The sequence below is a fragment of the Elephas maximus genome, chromosome 1, assembly GCF_024166365.1.
Source record: "Elephas maximus indicus isolate mEleMax1 chromosome 1, mEleMax1 primary haplotype, whole genome shotgun sequence".
NCBI lineage: Eukaryota > Metazoa > Chordata > Mammalia > Proboscidea > Elephantidae > Elephas > Elephas maximus.
The window spans coordinates 214,064,650-214,086,418 of record NC_064819.1 but is presented as its reverse complement, the minus strand read 5'-3'; the positions used below and the strand labels follow the sequence as shown (position 1 = coordinate 214,086,418).

At 39.6% G+C, this 21,769-nt stretch overlaps 1 protein-coding gene across 4 annotated transcripts in view; it reads right to left on the bottom strand.

Moving 5' to 3' along the window:
- The window catches only part of PHACTR2 (phosphatase and actin regulator 2), a 337,195-nt gene that overhangs the window by 242,420 nt on the left and 73,006 nt on the right, over positions 1–21,769 (bottom strand). Inside the window, exon 1 of one of the 4 annotated variants that reach the window (XM_049902612.1) lies at positions 5,252–5,823. The exons of the other annotated variants lie outside the window; for them this stretch is intronic. Within the exon in view, the coding sequence (XP_049758569.1) occupies positions 5,252–5,264 (13 nt within the window). The 5' untranslated portion in view covers positions 5,265–5,823. Of the gene's footprint in view, positions 1–5,251; positions 5,824–21,769 lie in introns of those variants that run through there. 4 annotated transcript variants of the gene reach the window in all.

The following is a 21,769-nucleotide window of genomic DNA, read 5'->3' as shown; positions in this document are numbered from 1 at the left end:
TGACTGTTGGTTTACTCCCAGGAGGCTAAAGTTGCTCTACTATTAGAGACTAAGAATAAAATTTAGTGCCACTTTTTTACGTGGGCCTATCATTACTTTTTGCATTTCTGTTTAAAGAACTGTGATTTCTATGATAATACTGACATTCTGAAAACAGATGTTCCAAAAGGCAGATCATTCATCATATTTTAATCTTTCACTTAGAACAGTATTTTCACATGAATCCCAGGTACTCTTAGAAATACTTATTTGATAAACCTTAAAATGCTGTACCAGCACAACGGGCTTGACAAAAAGTTCGAAGGAAAATATGGTAATTATTTACTTTGTAGTTAATAAAATATTCAATCGTAAATATTTTTACAATATAAGGGGCAATTCAGAGGATAAGAATGAATTTCTTTTTTTCAGTTAAAAAGAAAATCTGCTCTAAATTTTCATTAAGTTTGTTGGAAGAGGTAGCAATATTGCATTCCCTACATCAAGGCTGATAAGCTCCCAAATAGTCCACACATGTGTATATAAATAAAGGATAGATTATACACATATTGGGAGTTCCTGGATGGTGCAAATGGCCAGTGTGCTCACTGTTAACCAAAAAGTTGATGGTTTGAGTCCACCCAGAGTCACCTCAGAAGAAAAGCCTGGTGGTCTACTTCCAAAATATTAGCCACTGAAAACCCTATGGAGCATAGTTCTACTCTGACACCCATACGGTTGCCATGAGTTGGAATTGACTGGTTTTTTATATACATTATATATATAAATATATGCTTCTTTTGTGTGTGTGTATGTGCATGTGTATATAAGTTATTATGTTTCTAAAAGTATGGTTATGGTTAATAAAATTACAGATAGGCCAAGGTCTCACAGAAAGTAGAGATTAGAAAAAAACTTAAATGGCATCAAATACATACAGTTTATAGATGTTCTAGAAAACATCCACTTTCAAAACAGATACACTTACATAAAAAACCTGCTTCATTAGATTTTTTAATCTTTCACTTCTCCCTTTAAAGTTGTTCAAGAACTTTGCCATGGCATCACGCACTGCTAAGGTAGATTCTCCTGTAAAAGCTTTGTACCAGCTTGTAACGAAATGTCTGTGCGTTTTCATTGTTTTATGCAGCAGCCTGGTCTTTACCCAAATTATTTCAGTGCTTAGGAGCATGTTTCTCTGGGCCTGGTCTTATCTCCATCTGTGTTGAAAGACGGAGCAATGGAAAGTCTCTTTTCTCTATACCATCCCAAAGAATCTCCCACAGGCTCTGTGGAGGCAGGGAAGCCTTAGCCTTTGTTTGGTTTACTGAGCTGAGCTAAATTAAGCATAGGTAAAACAGAAAAGGTTTTTTAATTTTTGATGTAACAAACACCCTTTATTATCTCAAATCTGTGGTTAATAAGGAATTTTCTCTGTGTGTGTGTGTGTGTGTGTACCTTTTAGTGGATTAAAAAGCCATCAGTAAATAGCTACCATGGCTAGCATGCAACAAAGAAGGTATTTCAAATGCAACAATTTCAAGATGGAACTCATTATCTTTCCCCTAAAACTCCCCTTGTGTTCCCTAGTAAGGACAACAAACTATTGTCTTCGAGTCTCAAGCCAGAAATCTTAAAGGTCTTCTTTGACATTCCCTCTGGGTCCATATCTACTCACTGTGCTCTGCTTGACCCATATCTAATCCATCTCTCAATTCCATCTCCATTGCACCAGCCACATCAATTTCCAACTGCCCTCTTAGAACAGCCGCATGACCGATATCATTGCTTTTAACTGCTTACCTTTCTACCCCATCACCTGCACTGCTTCCAGAGGTATCTGCTAGAGCATAAATCTGTTCATGAAGCAATCTGGCTTCATTTTTTAATGGTTCTTTAAACAGCATGCATTGAATTATTACTATATTCCAGCCATTGTACCAAAAGCTTTGCAGGTATTATCTTATTTACTCTCTATACCAATCCTGTGAGATAGGTACAGTCATTATCTCCACTTACAGATAAGGAAAGTAATGCATACGGAGTTCAAATAACTTGTTCAGGGTCACTGGGATAGCAGGTGGTGGAGCTAGAGTTTATCTCACTTTAGCTCATGCTCTTAATCCATTACAAGACATTACCTCACTCTGGCTCCCAAATAACCCTCTAGCCTCTTTTGCAGGAGCTGGTAGACTGTGAACTTCTCAAATTCGGTGATTGTACATCAAGGGTCAAAAGCCTTTGAGCTAGCAGGATAGAAGGTACAGGTCTCCTGGAATCTGCCCCCTCCCCTCCAAATAGGTGTAGCCTTTATGGTCCACGCTCTGTAACTAAAGTATCGTGATCTCAAGCAAGGAAAAATTAGCCCAATAAGTGCTGCACAACTTTTGATAATACTCTGCTCATGTAGAATGTGCAATTACAAATACAAAGCAGTGCTTGCTAGACATTAATCCCACACCACTAACCAACTTTGCTTCAGCAACTCTTTGCACAACCCAACCATGAGCAGCACTTGATCAAGGTTAGATGGAGACACACATGCACTGGCAGAATACCTTGGGCTATAGTTGTCATCATAGGTTTATTTTCATAAGGACCATTCATCTGAGTGGTTATACAACTTACAAGAAGAATTAGTCATATGACAAAAAAAAAGAAGAAGAAAAGGTTAGATATTGTTAAAACTGCCCTGACATATTCCACACACACTGTGTAATAAATATTTTATTGTTATTCCAGGAAAAGAGCTTTTAAAGGAATACATAAGCCAGCAATTATGAGGAAGAGATGCTTCCTTCTTAGAGATAGTAGAAATGTCAGCTCTTTGCTGCTGAGGATGGACAGACCCACAATGGCATGACTGCTGAAATGCACACATGCACACCGAAACAGCCATCGGCCCAGGCTGTTCATCCTTCCTTCCTTGTCAATAATAGAAACTATATAAGAATGTCTCCGATGTGCCATTTGGTGTGATTTGAGTAAATCGGAGGTCCTCAGATTGTGTGTACCCACTGCTGTGTTTCTGCCTAACAATTATCCAGACCCTGACACAGAAAGCCTTGCCGGAAGAAGGCCTGGCTCGTTGGCACTGATGATCCAATCGTTTGGACTGGTGCACAGCACTAAACCGCTAGGCTCTGATCTTCAGTGCCTAACCCCAATTCTCATTAGAAAAATTTAGGCAGAAATTCAACATGATTATCTTGTTTAAATTAAATCGAAGAAATCACAGAGCTCCAAGTTAATTGGGTCTCTTGGTATAACGTTAAAGACATTTCAGATCTTTTTTGCTTGCTTTTTTGGCCACTAGTACTAGTATTATCTTAAATGCTTTGTTGTCAATACAATTTATTGAAGTGTGTGTGTGTATGTGTATGTATAATGGATGTTTAGATTTCCCTGTTAAAAGAAGGCTACTTACATCATCAAAATAAATCCTTTTAGGAAAAAGTATAATACCATAAAAAGTGATCACTGACAGTAGTCACTCATTATAAGAAAGACATTATTTCTGAAATTATCAAATATTGTAATTTAAAAACCTATCCTTCAGTTCAAAAGTATACTTACGTATATTTGAGATTACATCTAAAATTTAAAATGATAAAGAGATGGTTGCTTTAAAAGCCACTCTAAACATTGTATAAATATTCTTAAACTTGCCAGGAGCAGAAGTATTTTATTAACGGTACTTAATGACATACACAAATATTAACTACAAATTTTGAAAACACATATCCCCCAAAGCTATAGTTAACCAAAAAAAGAGATCATAACCCCTAGCATTTTTAAACCTACTGAAAAGGCTGTTACAGTAGTTTCTTTCTTTCTTTTTTTTAAATGGCCTTTAAATAAATACATGAGTCAGTTAAGGAGGCTTTTACTTGAATTAAAGTGATAATTCTGCCAGGACATTGGTATAATTAATTGTGGGTGGCAGAAGTTTTAAACGAGGCTAAATTAGGGATTCTATTTTATGTATACATGCATTTATTTTACCCACTCTATTGCTGTCTTTGGGTTGATCTTGAAATTGTGCCTTGTCATGAAATATCATTTCTACATGCTTTTATGACCAGCCCTATAGCATATTTTTTTAATGACCAAAATGGGGGGGGGGTATAATGCATGCATCAATTCAGCCTTCTCTTTCTGCAGCTACACACACACACCTTTTCCTTCATACTTCTTTCACAACCTTACAATCTTTATCCCTAATATTATATTCTTCCCACTTATCTCAGTGCCTTCAATGTCAAAGACAAAATAATTTCAGAGTTTTATTCCTAGCAAATTATTTAATAAAAGAATCCAAAACACTGTGCCTTCAAAATCTTAGCTCATTTATGCTACCTGCACTGAGGACAGAAATAGCTCAATCTCATCAATAAAGACGTTTTACTAAAAACGGGTGGTCTTACTGTGTTGCCTGTGTCTTAAATGATGTGTCTCAAAGCACTGGAGGGCATCACAGCAGAAGTGGTGCCAGCTGAGTCAGTGAACGGATGAGTGTCAGGAGACGGGAGAACCCAGACCACATTTGGGAAATTTCTGCATTTAGAGTCGAGAAGACTGAAATGTGGAGTAATACCACCGAGCGTAACCTCTAAAAGTTCAATACAGAAAGTGACAAAAGGAAAAAAGTTTCACGTGAGAAGTAACGCTATGCTAACCATTTAACTGACATTACAATACTTCAGCAGTCATGCTTGTCCAGCTGTCACGATATTAAAAACAAACGCATTTGTAAAAGGTGCACTAATGTCTGTACTCTGAAATTAAAATTGCAGAGAGTACTAAGAGATTTTCAACATTGCTTCCTAAGGTGAAGACAAAAGCATCAGAAGCAAGAATTCTTCTTAGGCTGTTACACGGTGCGTGCTGCTTGGCTCCTTGGCATGAACTCCATCTACCTTTTGCCATCCCTCAGTAATAGTGTTTTTTCAGAAACTATATGTATTTTTCACCCACTGTTCTGAGCACAAAAGGATCACATACCCCTCTCTCTGCAGCCTAAATAAAATAGCAGTGTAGCCTTCACAAAGGGGGATTTGGAATTACAATCTGCGACCCCAATTCCTAAACTTCAAAGCAAACAGCAATTGCCTTGTGGACAACGCGGTGGGGTTAACACATTACGCGTCTCCCGGGCTCCATCGTTTAAGTGCAGGACGGAAACGAATGAATCGGCAAACCTGCTGCAGCAAAGGATGCAGACTGCAAACAAACCCAGCAGCTAGGAGGAATTCGGGCTTGTTTCACCTACCGGCATTGTCCATGTCTCAGGAGTGGCGAGGAGAGCTCTGCAGCCTGGCAGCTGGGAAGCGCCGGCTCCTCTTCTCCTGTCTAATGAAGCACCCTGCCCTGCTGCTGACTATCAGCCCTTGCTGGCACACAGAGCATACTTCATGCACTGTCTGCAGGAGACACCGCCAGGAAATTTATATCTCCAAGGATGACAAACAGCCATTAGCTCCATTACGGGCCGATTAAGAGAGACTGAGCCTATCAAGTGGATACTTGAATCCACTGGGGTTTTCACCTCTGTTCTCAGCAAAGAAGAAGAAAAAAAAAAAAAATCACTGCAATGTTGAGTGTGCTGCACTTTTCAGCAAAGAAGTACACATGCTCTGCAGAACACAGTGCTTTCCAAAGGGTATCAGAGCAAACATGAGCAGCAAGAGGCAACAGTCATTAAAAGGTAAAAAGGAAGTCTTAAAAATAATGTAAATCATCATCTCTTTGGGGCTAGTCGAAATCGGATCCAAAATTTATCACAGAGATGACCGAGTGACTGGGTAACTTTTCCATTTAAAATTTAAATTTTTTTTTTAATTGTTTGTTTGGAAGAGTGGCAGGGAGTAGCAGATAAAACATTTTAAAATAAAGGTTATATTTAATATTTCTGCTCTAAATAAATGCTAAGAAGCTGAGGATTGCCATCACATTTTGGTTATGTTTTCCCAATCCTGGTCAGAACTTCTTGCCCACCTATCCTAACACAGACATTTAAAGGAATTTCATGCAATGTCACCAATACAAGACATAGCTGTCCAAAGAGGTTGAAGGATTTTATAGCATGTTGCGATCTATAGCCACCTAAGTAATGAAAATTGGAGGATCAAGAAAAACACATTTACGGACACAGGAAAAAGCATTTCTCTCCTTTTCATTTGGCTATTTAAAGACGACCCCCAGAGACCAAGGGGCACAAGGTGACAGAGTGCAGAAGAAATCATGCCATGCCCTGTGGCTGATATGACATTAGAATCTGGGGACAACGCACTTCCATGTTTTCTGCGTTTTCTCAGATGTAGTAAAAAGATTTACAATGGCCTCATTTGACCTCTGATACAAGGAACCCACAGAAGAGTAAAGCTTGACAGGTTTTTTTATTCTGACAGGTTTTCCAAAGACAGCTCTTAGTGTTATCATATCCCTAAGGCTGTTAAATTTGAAGTGCAATCCACTTATTAACCATTTTGTATGCCATTGGAATTCCTAGTGACAACCCACTTGCAGTTATTTATCACCTAGTCTCCCATCTCAACAGCTTTTAAGTTTAACTATTTTTGCTTTTAATGTATTTTCAGGTTTTCCTACACATTTGAGGTTTCTTTATGTTTAAGCAAAATACTTCATTTATGTTACTGGTACTAGCTTTCCTAAAAAAAAAAAAAAAAACTTTGATTTTGCTTAGTGATTTTGCCAAGATTCTATCTCCACTATTTTAATTGTGTCACACAATTTTGAGGGTTTTTTTTTTTTTTTTAATCCCTCTATCAATTTCGAAAAAAATGCTTTATATGTTTCTTAAAAATTGCTTGGATCCCATAAGACTGAAATCCTTGTGGTGTCCATACTTCATCTACTTGGCCTGATTAAAACTGCTAACTACCCAGAGTAAGTGTCATCTGCAGAAAATCTAGGGCAAACTAACTATTTTTTTTAGAAAAAAGAGGAATTAACAAGGATATAGGTAAGATAAAAGAGAGAGAGAGAATATATCATGAAGACTTGAATTCTGGTAAGGAACAAAGAAGTACCATATATTGGGAGAGCATATGAATATATGTACATTGGCTCTGTATGCAGTTCAAAAATGTGACTCTCAATTATTTTTATTAATACAGTAAGTCCCCAAATGACAAATGGACTGTGCTCTAAAACTTTGTTTTGTTGGTGATTTGAAACACATATTTTTTTCATAAGCACCAATTGGATTCCAAGAACAACTCATGAAACTCTAACTCATGATGTGATTTACAAGATCTACCACTCTTTATGGAAACCCTGGTGGCGTATTAGTTAAGAGCTACTGCTGCTAACTAAAAGGTCGGCAGTTCAAATCCACCAGGTGCTCCTTGGAAACTCTATAGGGCAGATCTACTCTGCCCTGTAGGATCACTATGAGTCGGAACGGACTCGAAGGCAGTGGGTTTTACCATCCTTTATACACAATTCTAAAATCCAGAAAGTTCTGAACATCCTAAATTTTCTTTTTTAGGTTTGGTTCCAAAATGCATTTGGTGTCATGACCTTACTTGAAGTGATGAGAAGCTATTTAAAATTTACCCCACTTGGAGTAAATAATGTTAATGTTATAGATCACAGAACTCTGTTCCGATCCTGCTGGGGAGGATACATAATATACAGTGTCTGTGCTATACTCTCTTTCTAAAATGCAAAGATTCTGAATTTTGAAACACACTTGGCCCCAAGGGTTTCAGATAAAGGGCTGTGGTCTTTTAGTACATTTCTGCAATTAAAACCGTAGAAAGTAATCCTTTATACTCTTTTGCCACAGGATTCCCTTACTTACTTAGGACCTCACTCACTATCCCTCACTCATTCCCTAATGATGATGCAAGAAATAACCAAGAGATGGGTAATGCAGAAGGAAGTCTAGAAATAATAAAACTAATGCTGAGTGTCTATCATGAATTAGACTTACTTAAAAACTCTGCATAAATTGCCAAAGACATATCTGCTTCCTGTCTCTTTGCACTCTCCATCAGCATTGCCCCTGCCCCTTCTCTACACCCTACTCAGCATCAGAAGAAGGCGATATAACAATGAAAAAGTAAAATGAACAAAACATTTCCCTCAAGCCTCAGGGAGAATTCACTCCCTCCTTTTGTTTAATTCAGATCTACAATTAATATGCTCTAGTTGGGGAGTTGCTGAATATAAAATGTTCAGAAGCCTTCTATAATTGTCTTAGAGATGTTATATGGCCTAGTGGCATCATCAGTAAGCCTGATGTTCTCTACCTCATGTTTCTAAATATGGATTTAGTTCTTGTTTTTATTAATCTTCCCACATGAATGTTGTTAGCGGCTATCAAGTCAGCCCCTAACTCATGGCAATCCCACGAACAACAGAATGAAACACTGCCCAGTGCTGCACCATCAGCTTGATTGGCTGCAGATCAGACCATTGTGATCAGAAGGGTTTTCATTGGCTGATTTTTGGACGTAGATTGCCCGGCCTTTCTTCCTAGTCTGTCTTATTCTGGAAGCGCATTGAAACCTGTTCAGCATCATACCAACACGCAAGCCTCCACTGACACATGGGTGGTGAGCTGCATTGGACAGGAATTGAACTTGGGTCTCCTGCATGGAAGGTGAGAATTCTACCACTAAACCACACTGCCCTTCCTAACATGTACACTCAGTTTTCTCCAGGAATTTGAACTGGTTCTTCCTGGTTCATTCATGGCTGAGGAAGCGAAATTGCAACAAACATGAATTTTTAAAATTTGGGTGAACTGGAATAATTAGAACGGGAAAAACTGCAGGTCGAAGCCCTGCTAGAAACCTAATCTCCCTCTTAGAAAACAAGGGCAGCGTATGCACTGCATAGCAACCAAATCTCTTGCCTGTGGGATTTCGAGCAGAGTTGGAAACAGCAGTGCCCCGCTCAAAGATGGTGGCCGACTGCGCTGCTCTGAATGTGTGCGACTCTTCACAGTCCTGCCGATAATCCAATCTCAGGTGTCAGGCTCCTGAAAGGGTTCACTATACCTCTTCTGAGTCTCTCATTCCAGGGCTTTGACCCATAATTTTTCTCATTCCAGTTATTGTTCTGGATCGCCCAACTAGTAAAAATCTGGGTCTGTTCCGCTTTCACTTCATCTGCCATGACTGAACAAGCTTGAACCATTTCGAAGCCCTAGCTTTCTTAGAACCAGGGCAATTTGTTTGAAGCCAGCGTTAAGTTGAAGCACCTGCATCCAAAGCACTCTCAGTGCCATCTCATCTACAGCAAGAACGGCTCACCATCTGGTTTTTAAAGAGATTGTTTGAACGAGGTTTGTTGCAAGATGTTTGTGACTCCAGGTTTGACTAACGGAGGCAGCAATAAGCAAGGGTGCCAGTGGTGTCCTGCTCCTTCAAATTATCACTACATGCCTGGTACTCACCTGGTCATTATCACAGCCTTCTCCAAAAATCCCTTTTAGCATGTCTCTTATCGATTTCAAAGAAGAGAATTTTTTACTTCCAAGAAAAATCCTTATTTTTCTAGGAAAATTTCACATTACTTCTTAACTTTCCTACGAAATAGTCTCACTTGTTTGGGACACAAGTGTCCCAAGAGCTGATGGAAATAATATCTTTTCTGACCGCAACTGAAGCCTAGGTGGACTAAGAGCAGTTCAAATGGATACCATGGAGAACAAGAGCCAGAAACACTCTCTGAGGGGCTGAGTGGCTCCAGAATCAAAGGCTGGAAATATCATGATTTGGCTTTCAGAATAAGAAGACCAATAGGAATCCTTCTCTACAAACCAAGACTCTGTTCCTTAGGATGAAAAAGTTAAAGAGAGTGAATTACCCAAGCATTCTTTGCTTGGCCCAGGAAATCTACTGGATACCTAGATCTACCTATCAGACCTTCTTGACTTTTTTTGCTTCCTGATTCAGCCAAAAAAATAAATACTGGGATACTAACTACCAATTACATGGTGATCAAGCTTACTCGCAGTTCTTTTAGGAACACGTTCTCCTTGAAATCATTTCTGAAAACATTTTGATCACTGCTTTTACAAGAACAGCTACTGGAAACAAACAGCTTTGATGAACAAAGTATTGGGATTTTTAAGTACTAAACCAAAACCTTGAACTGTTTAAAAGATAAAAAAAAGGGTCACAGGAGGAAGCTTTGCAATAGACTGTATTTCTAGGAAGATCTGGGCAAACAATACAAGACACTTATTATTTAATGCTCTCATATTTGGATTTACTTGACATGCCTATGTTTTAGATCATTCCTAACCATTCTCTTCTGAGATTTCTCTGCTATAGTAAGGGATCTCTGCAATTGCTCATTAACATTTGCTTATCTTGTTACAGGGCCCTGGTGGCACAGGGGTTAAGAGTTCACCTACTAACAAAAAGGTCCGCAGTTAGAATCTACCGGCTAATCCTTGGAAACCCTATGGTTCAGTTCTACTCTGTCCTATAGGGTTGCTATGAGTTGGATTCAGCTCAATGGCAATGGGTTTATGGTTTTTAAATCTTCCTGTACCCCCAGGTTATGAACATCGACTTATAGCACAACATATACTTGCCCTTTACTGTTATGTAAATTTGCCCTCACTTTGAAATGACTGAAGCAACTCTTACTTCCAAAAACTTCATCACAATCACCTTCACTTGCTGCAAGTTCAGCTTTTAAATCACTGAAAAGGCTTCAAGCCTTTTCTTGCCTAAATCAAAACCTGCTGCCATCGAATCAATTCCAGCTTATAGTGACCCTGTAGCAGTACGGCTAAATAAGAACTATATGCACCTGTTCCCACTTACTTACAAATTCAACTTAAAGCCACAGTTAGGAATCAATCTCATTTGTAACCTGTAACCCAAGGACTGCCTGTACACAGTCCTTGGACTATACCTCTGTTCTCACAGACTCAAATAACATCTTCATGCAGAGGCCATGGAACTTTTTCAGTATACTCGGAACTTTTCCTGGCCTCTAGACCTTAATGAAGCTATATCCATTAGATACAGTCTTCTGACAAGTTCGAACTTTTGGTCAAGGTGGCTTGGGGAGTTTGCGATTGGACACCACCTATCGTGGGTTTAATTATGTCCGTCCCCCCGCCCCTCCCCCCCGCAAAATGTGTGTATCAACTTGATTAGGCCATGATTCCTAGTATTCTGTGGCTGTCCTCCATTTTGTGATTGTAATTTTATGTAAAAGAGGATTAGAGTGGGATCCTGACACCCTTACCAGGTCACATCCCTGATCCAATGTAAAGAGAGTTTCCCTGGGGTATGGCCTGTACCACCTTTTATCTTTCAAGAGATAAAAGATAAAAGAAGCTAGCAGAGAGGGGGGACCTCATACCACCAAGAAAGAAGCACTGGGAGCAGAGCACGTCCTTTGGACCCGGGGTTCCTGCATAGAGAAGCTCCTATTCCAGGGGAATATTGTCGAGAAGGACCTTCCTCCAGAGCCCACAGAGAGAGAAAGCCTTCCCCTGGAGCTGACACCCTGAATTTGGACTCCAGCCTACTAGACTGAGAAAATAAATTTCTCTTTGTTAAAGTCATCCACTCGTGGCATTTCTGTTATAGCAGCACTGGATGACTAAGACACTACCCTTCTGCTCCAAACACATGGCATGATAGATAAAATGATAGACAAGTCACAGCTGCGGTCAAAAAAAAACTAGATAACCATTTCCATTAATTTAAAAGAAGCCAAAAGCTCAAAACTGCTCAACTGAGGGCTGCTACTACAGAGGCTGGGGGCGGGTGATCGGTTTAAAAAACCTCCACATGAGAAAGGAGGGGTCCAAGCAGGCTCCCTGCTTGAACAAGGCTCCCCCACTCAAGAAAGGGAGTTGGAAAAAATGGCTGCTGACCTATTTACAGGAGCCGTAGCTTTATAAAGCCTAGATGGACATGGGAAGAGAGAAATTCCCACAATCGAGAGTTAAATAAGCTGCATGCTATCTTCCTGGCTACTGGATCTACCATATCTGCCCCAAATAGAGCAGGAGCCCCAAGATTTCATTATAAGACCTGGTGGCACACTGTGTAAGCACTCGGCTACTAACCAAAAGGTCAGCAGTTCAAACCTACCAGCCACTCCACAGGAGAAAGCTGTGGTAGTCTGCTTCTGTAAAGATTTACAGTCTTGGAAATGATATGGGGCAGTTCTACTGTGTCCTGTAGGGTCACTATGAGTTGGACTCGACTCAACAATGGGTTTGCGTGCCAATTTTCTAGACGAGAAACAAGGTGGAAGCAACTACAAGACCATAAAATGTTAGAGAGGGAAGGAGAAAGAGAGTAAAAGCCAAAATCAAAGAAACAGACAAACAAAAATGACCTTCCATTCCAAATGAATGCACAAGCCAGATTACAAAATATTTTAATAACATTAATACTAAAGAGCAAGTAAATAAAATAACCAAAAAACATGATTTCAATCTTGACAATATCAATGTTATAGAAGCGAATGATAGATTTTTTTAATATGTATGTTTTTTCAAACAGATAAGTGAACTATGACTTCTGTGAAAAACAAGTAGGAAAATATGAAATAAAAACGAGTAGATAAGACTAGAAGGATATGGAAAATAACCATAGGAAATTTTGGAAATGAAAGAGATAGTCATTAGGAAAAAAAAAAACAACAGATGAATATTTAAGTCTAAAGAGATTAAATGAACTGGGAAATTCAGTTAAGGAGCTCTCCGAGGATGGATTATGGAGAGATAAATAGAGAAGAAATATCTAAAGAGCAGTTAAGAGACAGACTCCTGAAGTTTACCTTTCTGCCAAAGATTAGACAGGCCTAAAAAACACATGAGGAACGTGCTTCTTAGTTCAATCAAGTATAGGAGATCTCATGGGTAATACCTGCCCCAAAACAAAGACAAGAAGGCAGGAAGGGACAGGAATCCTGGACGAAGGGACATGGGGAACCCAGGGATTGCAAAAATGTCACAAAACAAGTTGTGTATAAATATTTGAATGAGAAACTAATTTGCACTATAAACTTTTATCTAAAACACAATAAGGAAAACAGAGACAGAACAGATTGAGAACCTCTTTCGTGCACTAAGATTCCAGAAGAGAATGGAGGAAGTGGTGGAGAAACAATGCTTGAGGAGACAGCAGCGACAATTTTCACGAGCTGAAGGAACACTTGAGTCCTTGGATCAAAACTGCACTCTGAATAAATACAGTCTACACTTAGACACACCACTGTTTTTTTACACTTAGACATGCCACTGTGAGACTGCCCAGTATGAGGAATAAAGGCAAATCTTTAAGCTCCAGAGACAGGATAAATCACCTTACAAGGAACAAAAATTAGACTAACATAGACAGCAACTGTAGATACCAGAAGACAAGAGGCAGAAAGAAAATAATTGTCAACCTTAAATTTTATATTTAGCTCTACTATCATTCATGAGCAAACATATTCACATTGTCATAGATGCTGATACAGAGACTAGAAATTACTACAGGATATATTTTAATAAGAAGAAACGCAAACACAGAGAGAAGGCATAGGATGAAAAAATAATGTTAAGAAGTTGATAAAATATATTGGTGTATTTAAATAATTATTGACCATGAAACAATAATAACTCTATTGTATATTTACAAAACAACATAAAACTGGATAACATTAACAAAATGGAAGGACGAGTATTCGATGAGTACTTAAAGTGTAAAAGGAGAATAAAACATTGAATAACTTTAGGGTTACATTCAGATACAATGAATAGCTTTAGATTTTAAGTTGGTAAGTGTCGAGGCACAGCCCCAGCAAGGAAAGACCCTCGCTGAAGAACTGACACGTAGCCCTTTCCAGATTCATACGTTCAGGGAAACTTACTGACACGGGCAAGCAGCTGCTCTCCAGTGGTGGCCAGCTGGAGTATTTTCTGCAACCGCCTAGCAAGGGACCCAAGCTTATATACCATTCCAGCTGGGACCAAGGCTCATTGTTTTTCTCCCATATCCTTGGGCAGTCAGTGTTCCCAGGGACTTCACGTCCAGGCCCAGATGTTTTCCTTCTTGTTGCTAAGGCATTCCTTGGCCTTGGCCGCTGGCCCAGTCATGCCACTCCCAGCCTTGTACCTTAGCCCGAGTCCATTCCGAATTCATCCCCAGCATGTTTCAGGGAAGAGCAAAGCTGACTCCATTAGTGAGGGGATGCATATAGCTGAATAGCGTTACCCTACAGTAGGCAAATTTATATTTACTTAGGTTCCTGGGTGGCACCAACAGTTTGAGCTGGACTACAAACCTAAAGGTTGGCAGTTTAAACACACTCAGCTATGCCACAGAAGAAAAGCTTAGAGATCTGCTTCCGTAAAGATTAGTCAATGGGGCTGAGGGCTGGGGACCATGGCCTCGGGGGACATCCAGGTCAATTCGCCTAACAGAGTTCATAAAGAAATGTTCTACATCCTAATTTAGTGAGTAGCATCTGGGGTCCTAAAAGCTTTTGAGCAACTATCTAAGATACATCTATTGGTCATAGCACATTTGGAGCAAAGGAGAATGAAGAAAACCAAAGACACAAGGAAAATATTAGTCCAAAGGACTAAGGCACCACGTGAACCTCAGCCTCCACCGGCCTGAGCCCAGAAGAACTAAGTGGTGCCAGGCTACCACCACCGACCACTCTAACAGGGATCCTGGGCAGAGTGGGAGAAAAATGTAAAACAAAATTCAAATTCACGAAAAAAAAAAAAAAAAAAAAGACCAGGTTTAACTGGTCTGATGGTAACTGGGAGGAACCCCTGAGACTATGGCCCCCAGACACCCTGCTAACACCCTGCTAACTCATAACTGAAGCCACTGCCCAAGTCCACCTTTCAGCCAAAGATTAGACATGCCTATAAAACAAACAATAACACATGTAAGGAATGTGCTTCTTAGTTCAATCAAGTATACAAGACGAAATGGGCAACACCTGCCCAAAAGCAAAGACGAGAAGGCAGGAAGGGGAAGGAAAACTGGATGAATGGGCACTGAGAACCCAGGGTGGAAAGGGAAAGGGGGAGAGTGCTGACACATTGCAGGGATTGCAACTAATGCCATAAAACAATTTGTGTATAAAATTTTTGAATGAAAAACTAACTTGCACTGTAAAGTTTCACCTAAAACACATACACACAAAAGATTACAGCCAAGAAAACCGTCTGGAGCAGCTCTATTCTGTAACACATGGGCTCGCCATGAGTCAGAATCGGCTTGATGGCAATAAGTTTGGGTTTTTGGCTTATATTTTTAAAAAATTAAGGACAAACACTAAAAAAAAGGAACTAATTTTGTTACTTAGAATGATAGTCTCTAAAATGGATTGAATGCGCACCAAGGAAGGTGCAAGATGATCTACTGGTCTGAGGGAAGAAAATATTAGTACTTCTAACATTTATTTTTATATAAAAGAAAATATTAGGCTATAATATTTATTATACAGGTTTCCATGGCACTTGTATTTTTTCTATGTCAGGCTTGAAACATACAGTGAGTAGTTTCATAACATGAAGGTGACCCTGGTACTCTCACTTGTTTGCTGGCTGACAGCATAATGTGATATATGGTATTTTTGTATATAGGACATTATCGATATGGTTGATCTGATTAAAAAAAATTTTAATAGTAAGAACTTTATAAAACTTTGCAATACAATGGTGAATGACCACACAAATCTGTTGTACACACAGAGGTTTATGGTTATCTTTTGTACCCGAAAGAGTTGTCAAACTTAAAGATCAGTTGCACATTCTTCTTTTACAAAAAGCAAGTGCTCAAATTTATTGACTGTTTCTGCGATAAAGGAATGGCTGTCAGCATTGTGCTATCTGGTTGATGCTTAAAAAAAAACACATTCTGTCCCCATTGGGGTAAGGATGATGCTTTATTAAAAAGTGAGAAAGCACAGCTTTTCAAAAGAAATTTATACACCAAAAAGAGCATTGAGAATGGATGTTTGGAAATGTTTCCATCATCATATGGTCTTTGTGTCAAAATGGGTATATTTCATCTGTAAAAAACATACAACGCACTTTAAAAATTAGGAAGCTGAATTCTTTATCTGGCTTTAAAAACTTCCAATTTAAGTTTCAGTGGCTTTTCAATCCACTAGCTAAAAAATATAAGATGCAAAAAATACTGATTAGTTTTCAAGAATAGCCAATGTCAATAGGAGAGAAAGCAATTTACTAGCCAAATTTAAACCAAGACCTTTACATATAAGGTAGATAGTATTGAAGAAAGAGAATCACTGGCAAGGTCAGCCATTAATGCACTTGTCCAACAAGATTGTGTTTTCAACTCTAATCATCATTAAAACCAGGTATCAAAGTAAACTCACTGAGAACCAAACCATGCTATTTTTTGAAGTATCAAACCAAGATTTTAAAAAGTCATAAAGCATACTCAGTCACTGCCCTCATTAAAAATATTAATAATTTGATAAAAAGGCATTTTGTCTTATTAATAAAATAAACTTTTAAGTTATTTTTGAAATATTGCTTATTTCATCTTGATTTTAGCCTTAAAAATATCTTATTTTTATGCTGCATAATAAATGTGATATAATATTACAATAGTTCATGTATTCTATTTCTAGTTAATAAATATGTACATAGTGAAAGAATGGAGCCCTAATGGCAGAGTGGTTAAGAGCTCGGCTGCTAACCAAAAGGTAGGCAGTTCAGCCTCACCAGCCGCTCCCTGGAAACCCTATGCGGCAGTTCTACTCCGTCCTATAGGGTTGCTATGAGTCAGAATCGACTCGACAGCAACAGGTTTGAACATGCTAATTTTTTCCTTTTATTCATGGGATGCACAAAAATAAGTTTGGAGAGCACTCATTTGCCTACCAATCTTGTGCCCTGCTCTCCAGCCATCTGCAGCACAAACTCCTTCTACCAAAATTCTGTTTGTTCTCCTGACTCTACTCTGTTATTATTTAGGGTTTGCTACGAGTACCATGGGTTATGTCAATATATCCTTCTCTCCCTGCTGGTCACTGAACTCTCAGTGACATTTACTCTTCTACTCAATTACTAGATCACCTTCCTTCCTACATTCAAGAAATTACATCATTCTTACCTTCCCCAGCAAACTAGAGACACAGGAAACTTCCATCATTCAACTTTCACTCACCAATACATAATCACTACTTGGCTTGTTAATACTAACGTTTTACTTAATGTATTTTTTATTTCATTTTGAGTAAACTTCTTTGTGTTTATTGTCATTATATATTTTTTTCTAGATTACACAAACCCAAAAGAGACCATTATCTTCATTTATTCTACCAAACCAAACCCTTTGCTGTAGAGTCTATTCTGACTCATAGTGACGCTATAGGACAGGGTAGAACTGCCCCACAGGGTTTCCAAGGCTTTAAATCTTTAAGGAAGCAGACTGCCACACTTTCTCCCATGGAGCAGCTGGTGGGTTTAAACTGAAGACCTTCTGGTTAGTAGCTGAACGCTTTCACCACTGTGCCACCAGGGCTCCATTTATTCTAGAGCATGAGAATAAGGTGTCAGATGATCTGGCTTAGAGTCCTAATTTTACTCACTATCTGGGTACCTTATGCAAGCTCTTAATGCTAAAAGACAATTGGTACCATGGTAAATGCAGGGTAACCCATCTCAGCTTTGCCTTCTGAGCAACCCTTGGCTTGTCCTTTTCCAGCTCTCTATCTTTCAGTCTCAACTCCTCTTCCAAATCCATTCCCTTTTTAAACACTCCCTTCAACTCTCACTAGAGTTCATGTCTCTACTTCAAAGAAGTGAGACCATAGGTGCAAACTCTATTTCATAAATGTGACCTACCAAAGGTTTCCCCAACTTATGTCACCTAGGCCTCCCTCTTTTATCAGTATAACTCATAACTCCTATAGAACCAGCGTTCATTGGGCTACATTTTGGGAAAGGCTGATTAAAAAATGGGTATTTATCCTATACTTTGTCTGAATATTTCGGGCACTTAATGTCTATTGCTGTTGCTGTTACTGTGGTATAAAGACAGCAGATTTCCAAGAAAGCGCTCAGTAGGTGATCCTAAACAAAGGACTCCCGATTCAGTCACAAAAAAGGAAAGACCAGGAAAGTATTTCCCTTCAACAATGCAAAAGAAGGTTTATGAGAGAGGATGAAGTATCACTTGGGACCCTGGAGTATGGGGGGACAGCAGTTACCGGACAGTAGATCTCAAAGTGAATGTACTGGTGACTGGAAAACTAAACAGAAATGGAACAAGCAGAATGCAATTAAAGAGAACGTTGACACATTGTGAAAAATGTAACTAATATCACCCAGCAATGTATACAGAAATTGTCAAATGGGAACCTAATTTACTGTGTAAACTTTCAGCAAAAAAAATCAAATATTATTTTAAAAAAGAAAACTAAACAGAGTGGTGAAAGGAATAAAATCAAACTTAACAAGGCTGTCATGGATTGAAGTGTGTCCCCCCAGTATGTGTGTCAACTTGGCTGGGCCATGATTCCCAGTGTTACGTGGTTGTCCACCATTTTGTGATCTGATGTGATATTCCTATGTGTTGTAAATCTTATCTTTATGATGTTAATGAGGCAGGATCAGAGGCAGTTATGTTAATGAAGCAAGACTCAATCTAGAAGATTAGGTTGTATTTAAATCAATCTCTTTTGAGATACAAAAGAAAGAACTGAGCATAGCGACAGGGGGACCTCATACCACCAAGAAAGCAGAGCCAGGAGCAGAGTGCATCCTTTGGATCCAAGGTTCCTGAGCTGAGAAGCTCCTGGACAAGAGGAAGAAGACTGATGACCACGACCTTCCCCCAGAGCTGAGAGAGAGAGAAAGACTTCCACTGGAGCTGGTGCCCTGAACTTGGACTTCTAGACTCCTAGACTGTGAGAGAATAAATCTCTGTTTGTTAAAGCCATCCACTTGTGTTATTTCTATTACAGCAGCACTAGATAATGAAGACAAAAGTTATAGACAGATGATCCTCCAAGATTTAAAGTATGTTCAGTTATTCTAGTAAAACCAGTAAAACTGGGGATGCCCTAAGAAGCAAATCCTGATATTTAATGGGATTTCCTGGGTATAGGCATACATAGTATGCCTTAGTCCCAGAGCTGTACTCCAACACAAAACTGAAAGCATACTTCTAAGAAGAGAACTCAGCATTGACCTACCCTGCAAAAAATATGTCAGGAAGCTCTGGAGGTTACAATGAAGATCAACTAATCAAACACTCTACCAACCTCTGCAGGTCCAAGGTCCCAAGACGGCCTTTCCCTAGATGATTCTGACTTAGGGAGATCATTGATCTACTTTCTTCCTTCCCTCCTGGACCTGAAATCCACAGATGACACCCGTATCCAACTCTCAGACTCAGGGACCACAGAGCAGCTCGCATTTTTTGAGCATCGACTATTTACCAGATATTATGCCTAACATAGGAGTCCCTGGGTGGCAGAAACGGTTAAGCGCTCAACTACTAACCAAAAAACTGGTGGCTCAAACCCACCCAGAGATGCCTTGGAAAACAGTCCTGGCAATCTGCTTTTGAAAGGGCACAGCCTTGAAAACTCTAATGGAGCAATTCTACTGTGTCTACACGGGGTCATCATGAGTTGGAATCAACTCCACAGTAACTGGTTTGGCTTTTGGTTTGGTGCCTAAGAGGAGGATTGAGCTAGGTACTATCATCATTCCCATGAGAACTGAGGCTTGGTGAGGTAAAGAAACTTGCCTCAAGTTGCACAGAAGGTTTGGTGGTAGATCTGGATTCAAACTCAGGTATTTTTTTATTGCAGCATCTTGTAATCTCTACATTCTACCGTATTCATCAGGAGGAGCAAGGCTCAATGTGTGGACTCAGGTTCTTTTAATAAAATCTGATTTTGTTGAACTAACTTTGATGTCAAAGGATAATTTCCTTTAAGGCTGCAAGTTTCTGTCTCAATTTGACTAGTAAAAATTTGAAGTGAATCTTTTGTGCATTGGCAAAAAAAAAAAAAACAACTCTTGGTGCTCAACTTCTAGCTACTCAATAGTGTTGGTATGAAAATAAACATAGAATTTCCACTTGTGAAGAGCATCGAGATGCAAGCATCTTTCCATTTCCAAGAGATAGCTGCATTTAGAAACTACATCTGAAGGGAGACTAAATTATAAATCTATAGATCAAAGCAGAATGATATATGCTTACCATTATCCAGTTCAATTGATTTATCACTTCAAGGATTTTTAAAAATAGTTTTCAGGAACTTTACATACACTTTATTATGGCCAATGCTCAAAAAATTATTGAGTCAGCAGCAATACAACCAGGTCACTGGAATGTAGAGGAAAACATTGCCTGATTTTGTGCTGAGTAATTGCCAAAGGAGAACTCCTAACATCACGCATCAGCCAAAAGGTGACCTGTTGCTTAAAAGGCAGTTACAGCTGCTCAAGGATGAGTCTACTGTTATAAAACCAGCAAACAAAAGTAAAAACCTGGTTTATAGAATCTGCTCCAGGTATATATAGCCTGAATGAGGTCTCTCTGCCAGCCATCAATTAGCTGAAAGAGTGATGGGTGCCCAACCAGAGAGACAGTTCCCATCAATGACAGATGGCTGGCAGGTGCACGCTGCCCGGTTTTAAGAAAGGGTCAGACTCCTATTTTCTTTTATGAACAATCAAGGGCTGCCGCCTGGCAGTCTAATCAAACCTGGCCCACTGGCAAGATCATTTTAGCCAGGCCAACCCTTAAAAGGTTTATTCATTTATTTATTTTTAATTGTACTTTTTTTTTTTTTTTACAGAACAAACAAGCTGCTTATTAAACAATTAGTACACATACTGTTTTATGACATTGGTTAACAACCCCACGACATGTTAACACTCTCCCTTCTTGACCTTGGGTTCCATATTACCAGCTTTCCTGCCCCCTCCTGCCTTCTAGTCCTTTTCCCTGGGTTGGTGTGCCCCTGTAGTCTCATTTTGTGTTATGGGCCTGTCTAATCTGGCTGAAGGGTAAATCTCAGGAGTGACTTCATTACTGAGCTAAAAGGGTGTCCGGTGGCCATACTGTTGGGGTTTCTCCAGTCACTGTCAGGCCAGTAAGTGGTCTTTTTTTTGTGAGTTAGAATTTTGTTCTACATTTTTCTCCAGCTCTGTGCAGGACCCTCTACTGTGATCCCTGTCAGTGGTGGTGGCCGGGCACCATCTAGTAGTACTGGACTGAGTCTGGGGGGGTCCATTAGTCCTTTGGACTAATCTTTCCCTTGTGTCTTTAGTTTTCTTCATTCTCCCTTGCTCCCAAAGGGGTGAGACCAGTGGAGTATCTCAGACGGCTGCTCACAAGCTTTTAAGACCCCAGACACTTCTCACCAAAGCAGAATGTAGAACATTTGCTTTATAAACATGTTATGCCAATTGAGCTGGATGCTCCCCAAGACCATGGTCCCCACAGCCCTCAACCCAGTAACTGGGTCCCTCAGTGAGTTTGGATGTGTCTGTGGCACTTCCATGAGCTTGCCTTGTAGCCTTGAAAGCTTTAGACAAGGCACGTGCTCTCAATTAGCTACAGTCCCCACCACTCCCTATTACCTTACACTGAGCTTCCCACACTTACATGATCTGCCTGGCCCTTGAAAGCATTTGTGTCCAAATCAGTAGAATGGACTGATGACCCCTTGAGTCCCTTCCAGACTCCTGGTCTAAATGAAGGGTGGGATCTCTTAATTATCTGTACAGCATGGGAAGGTGGAAAGGTTTAGGGTGGACTGGAGTGAGCTG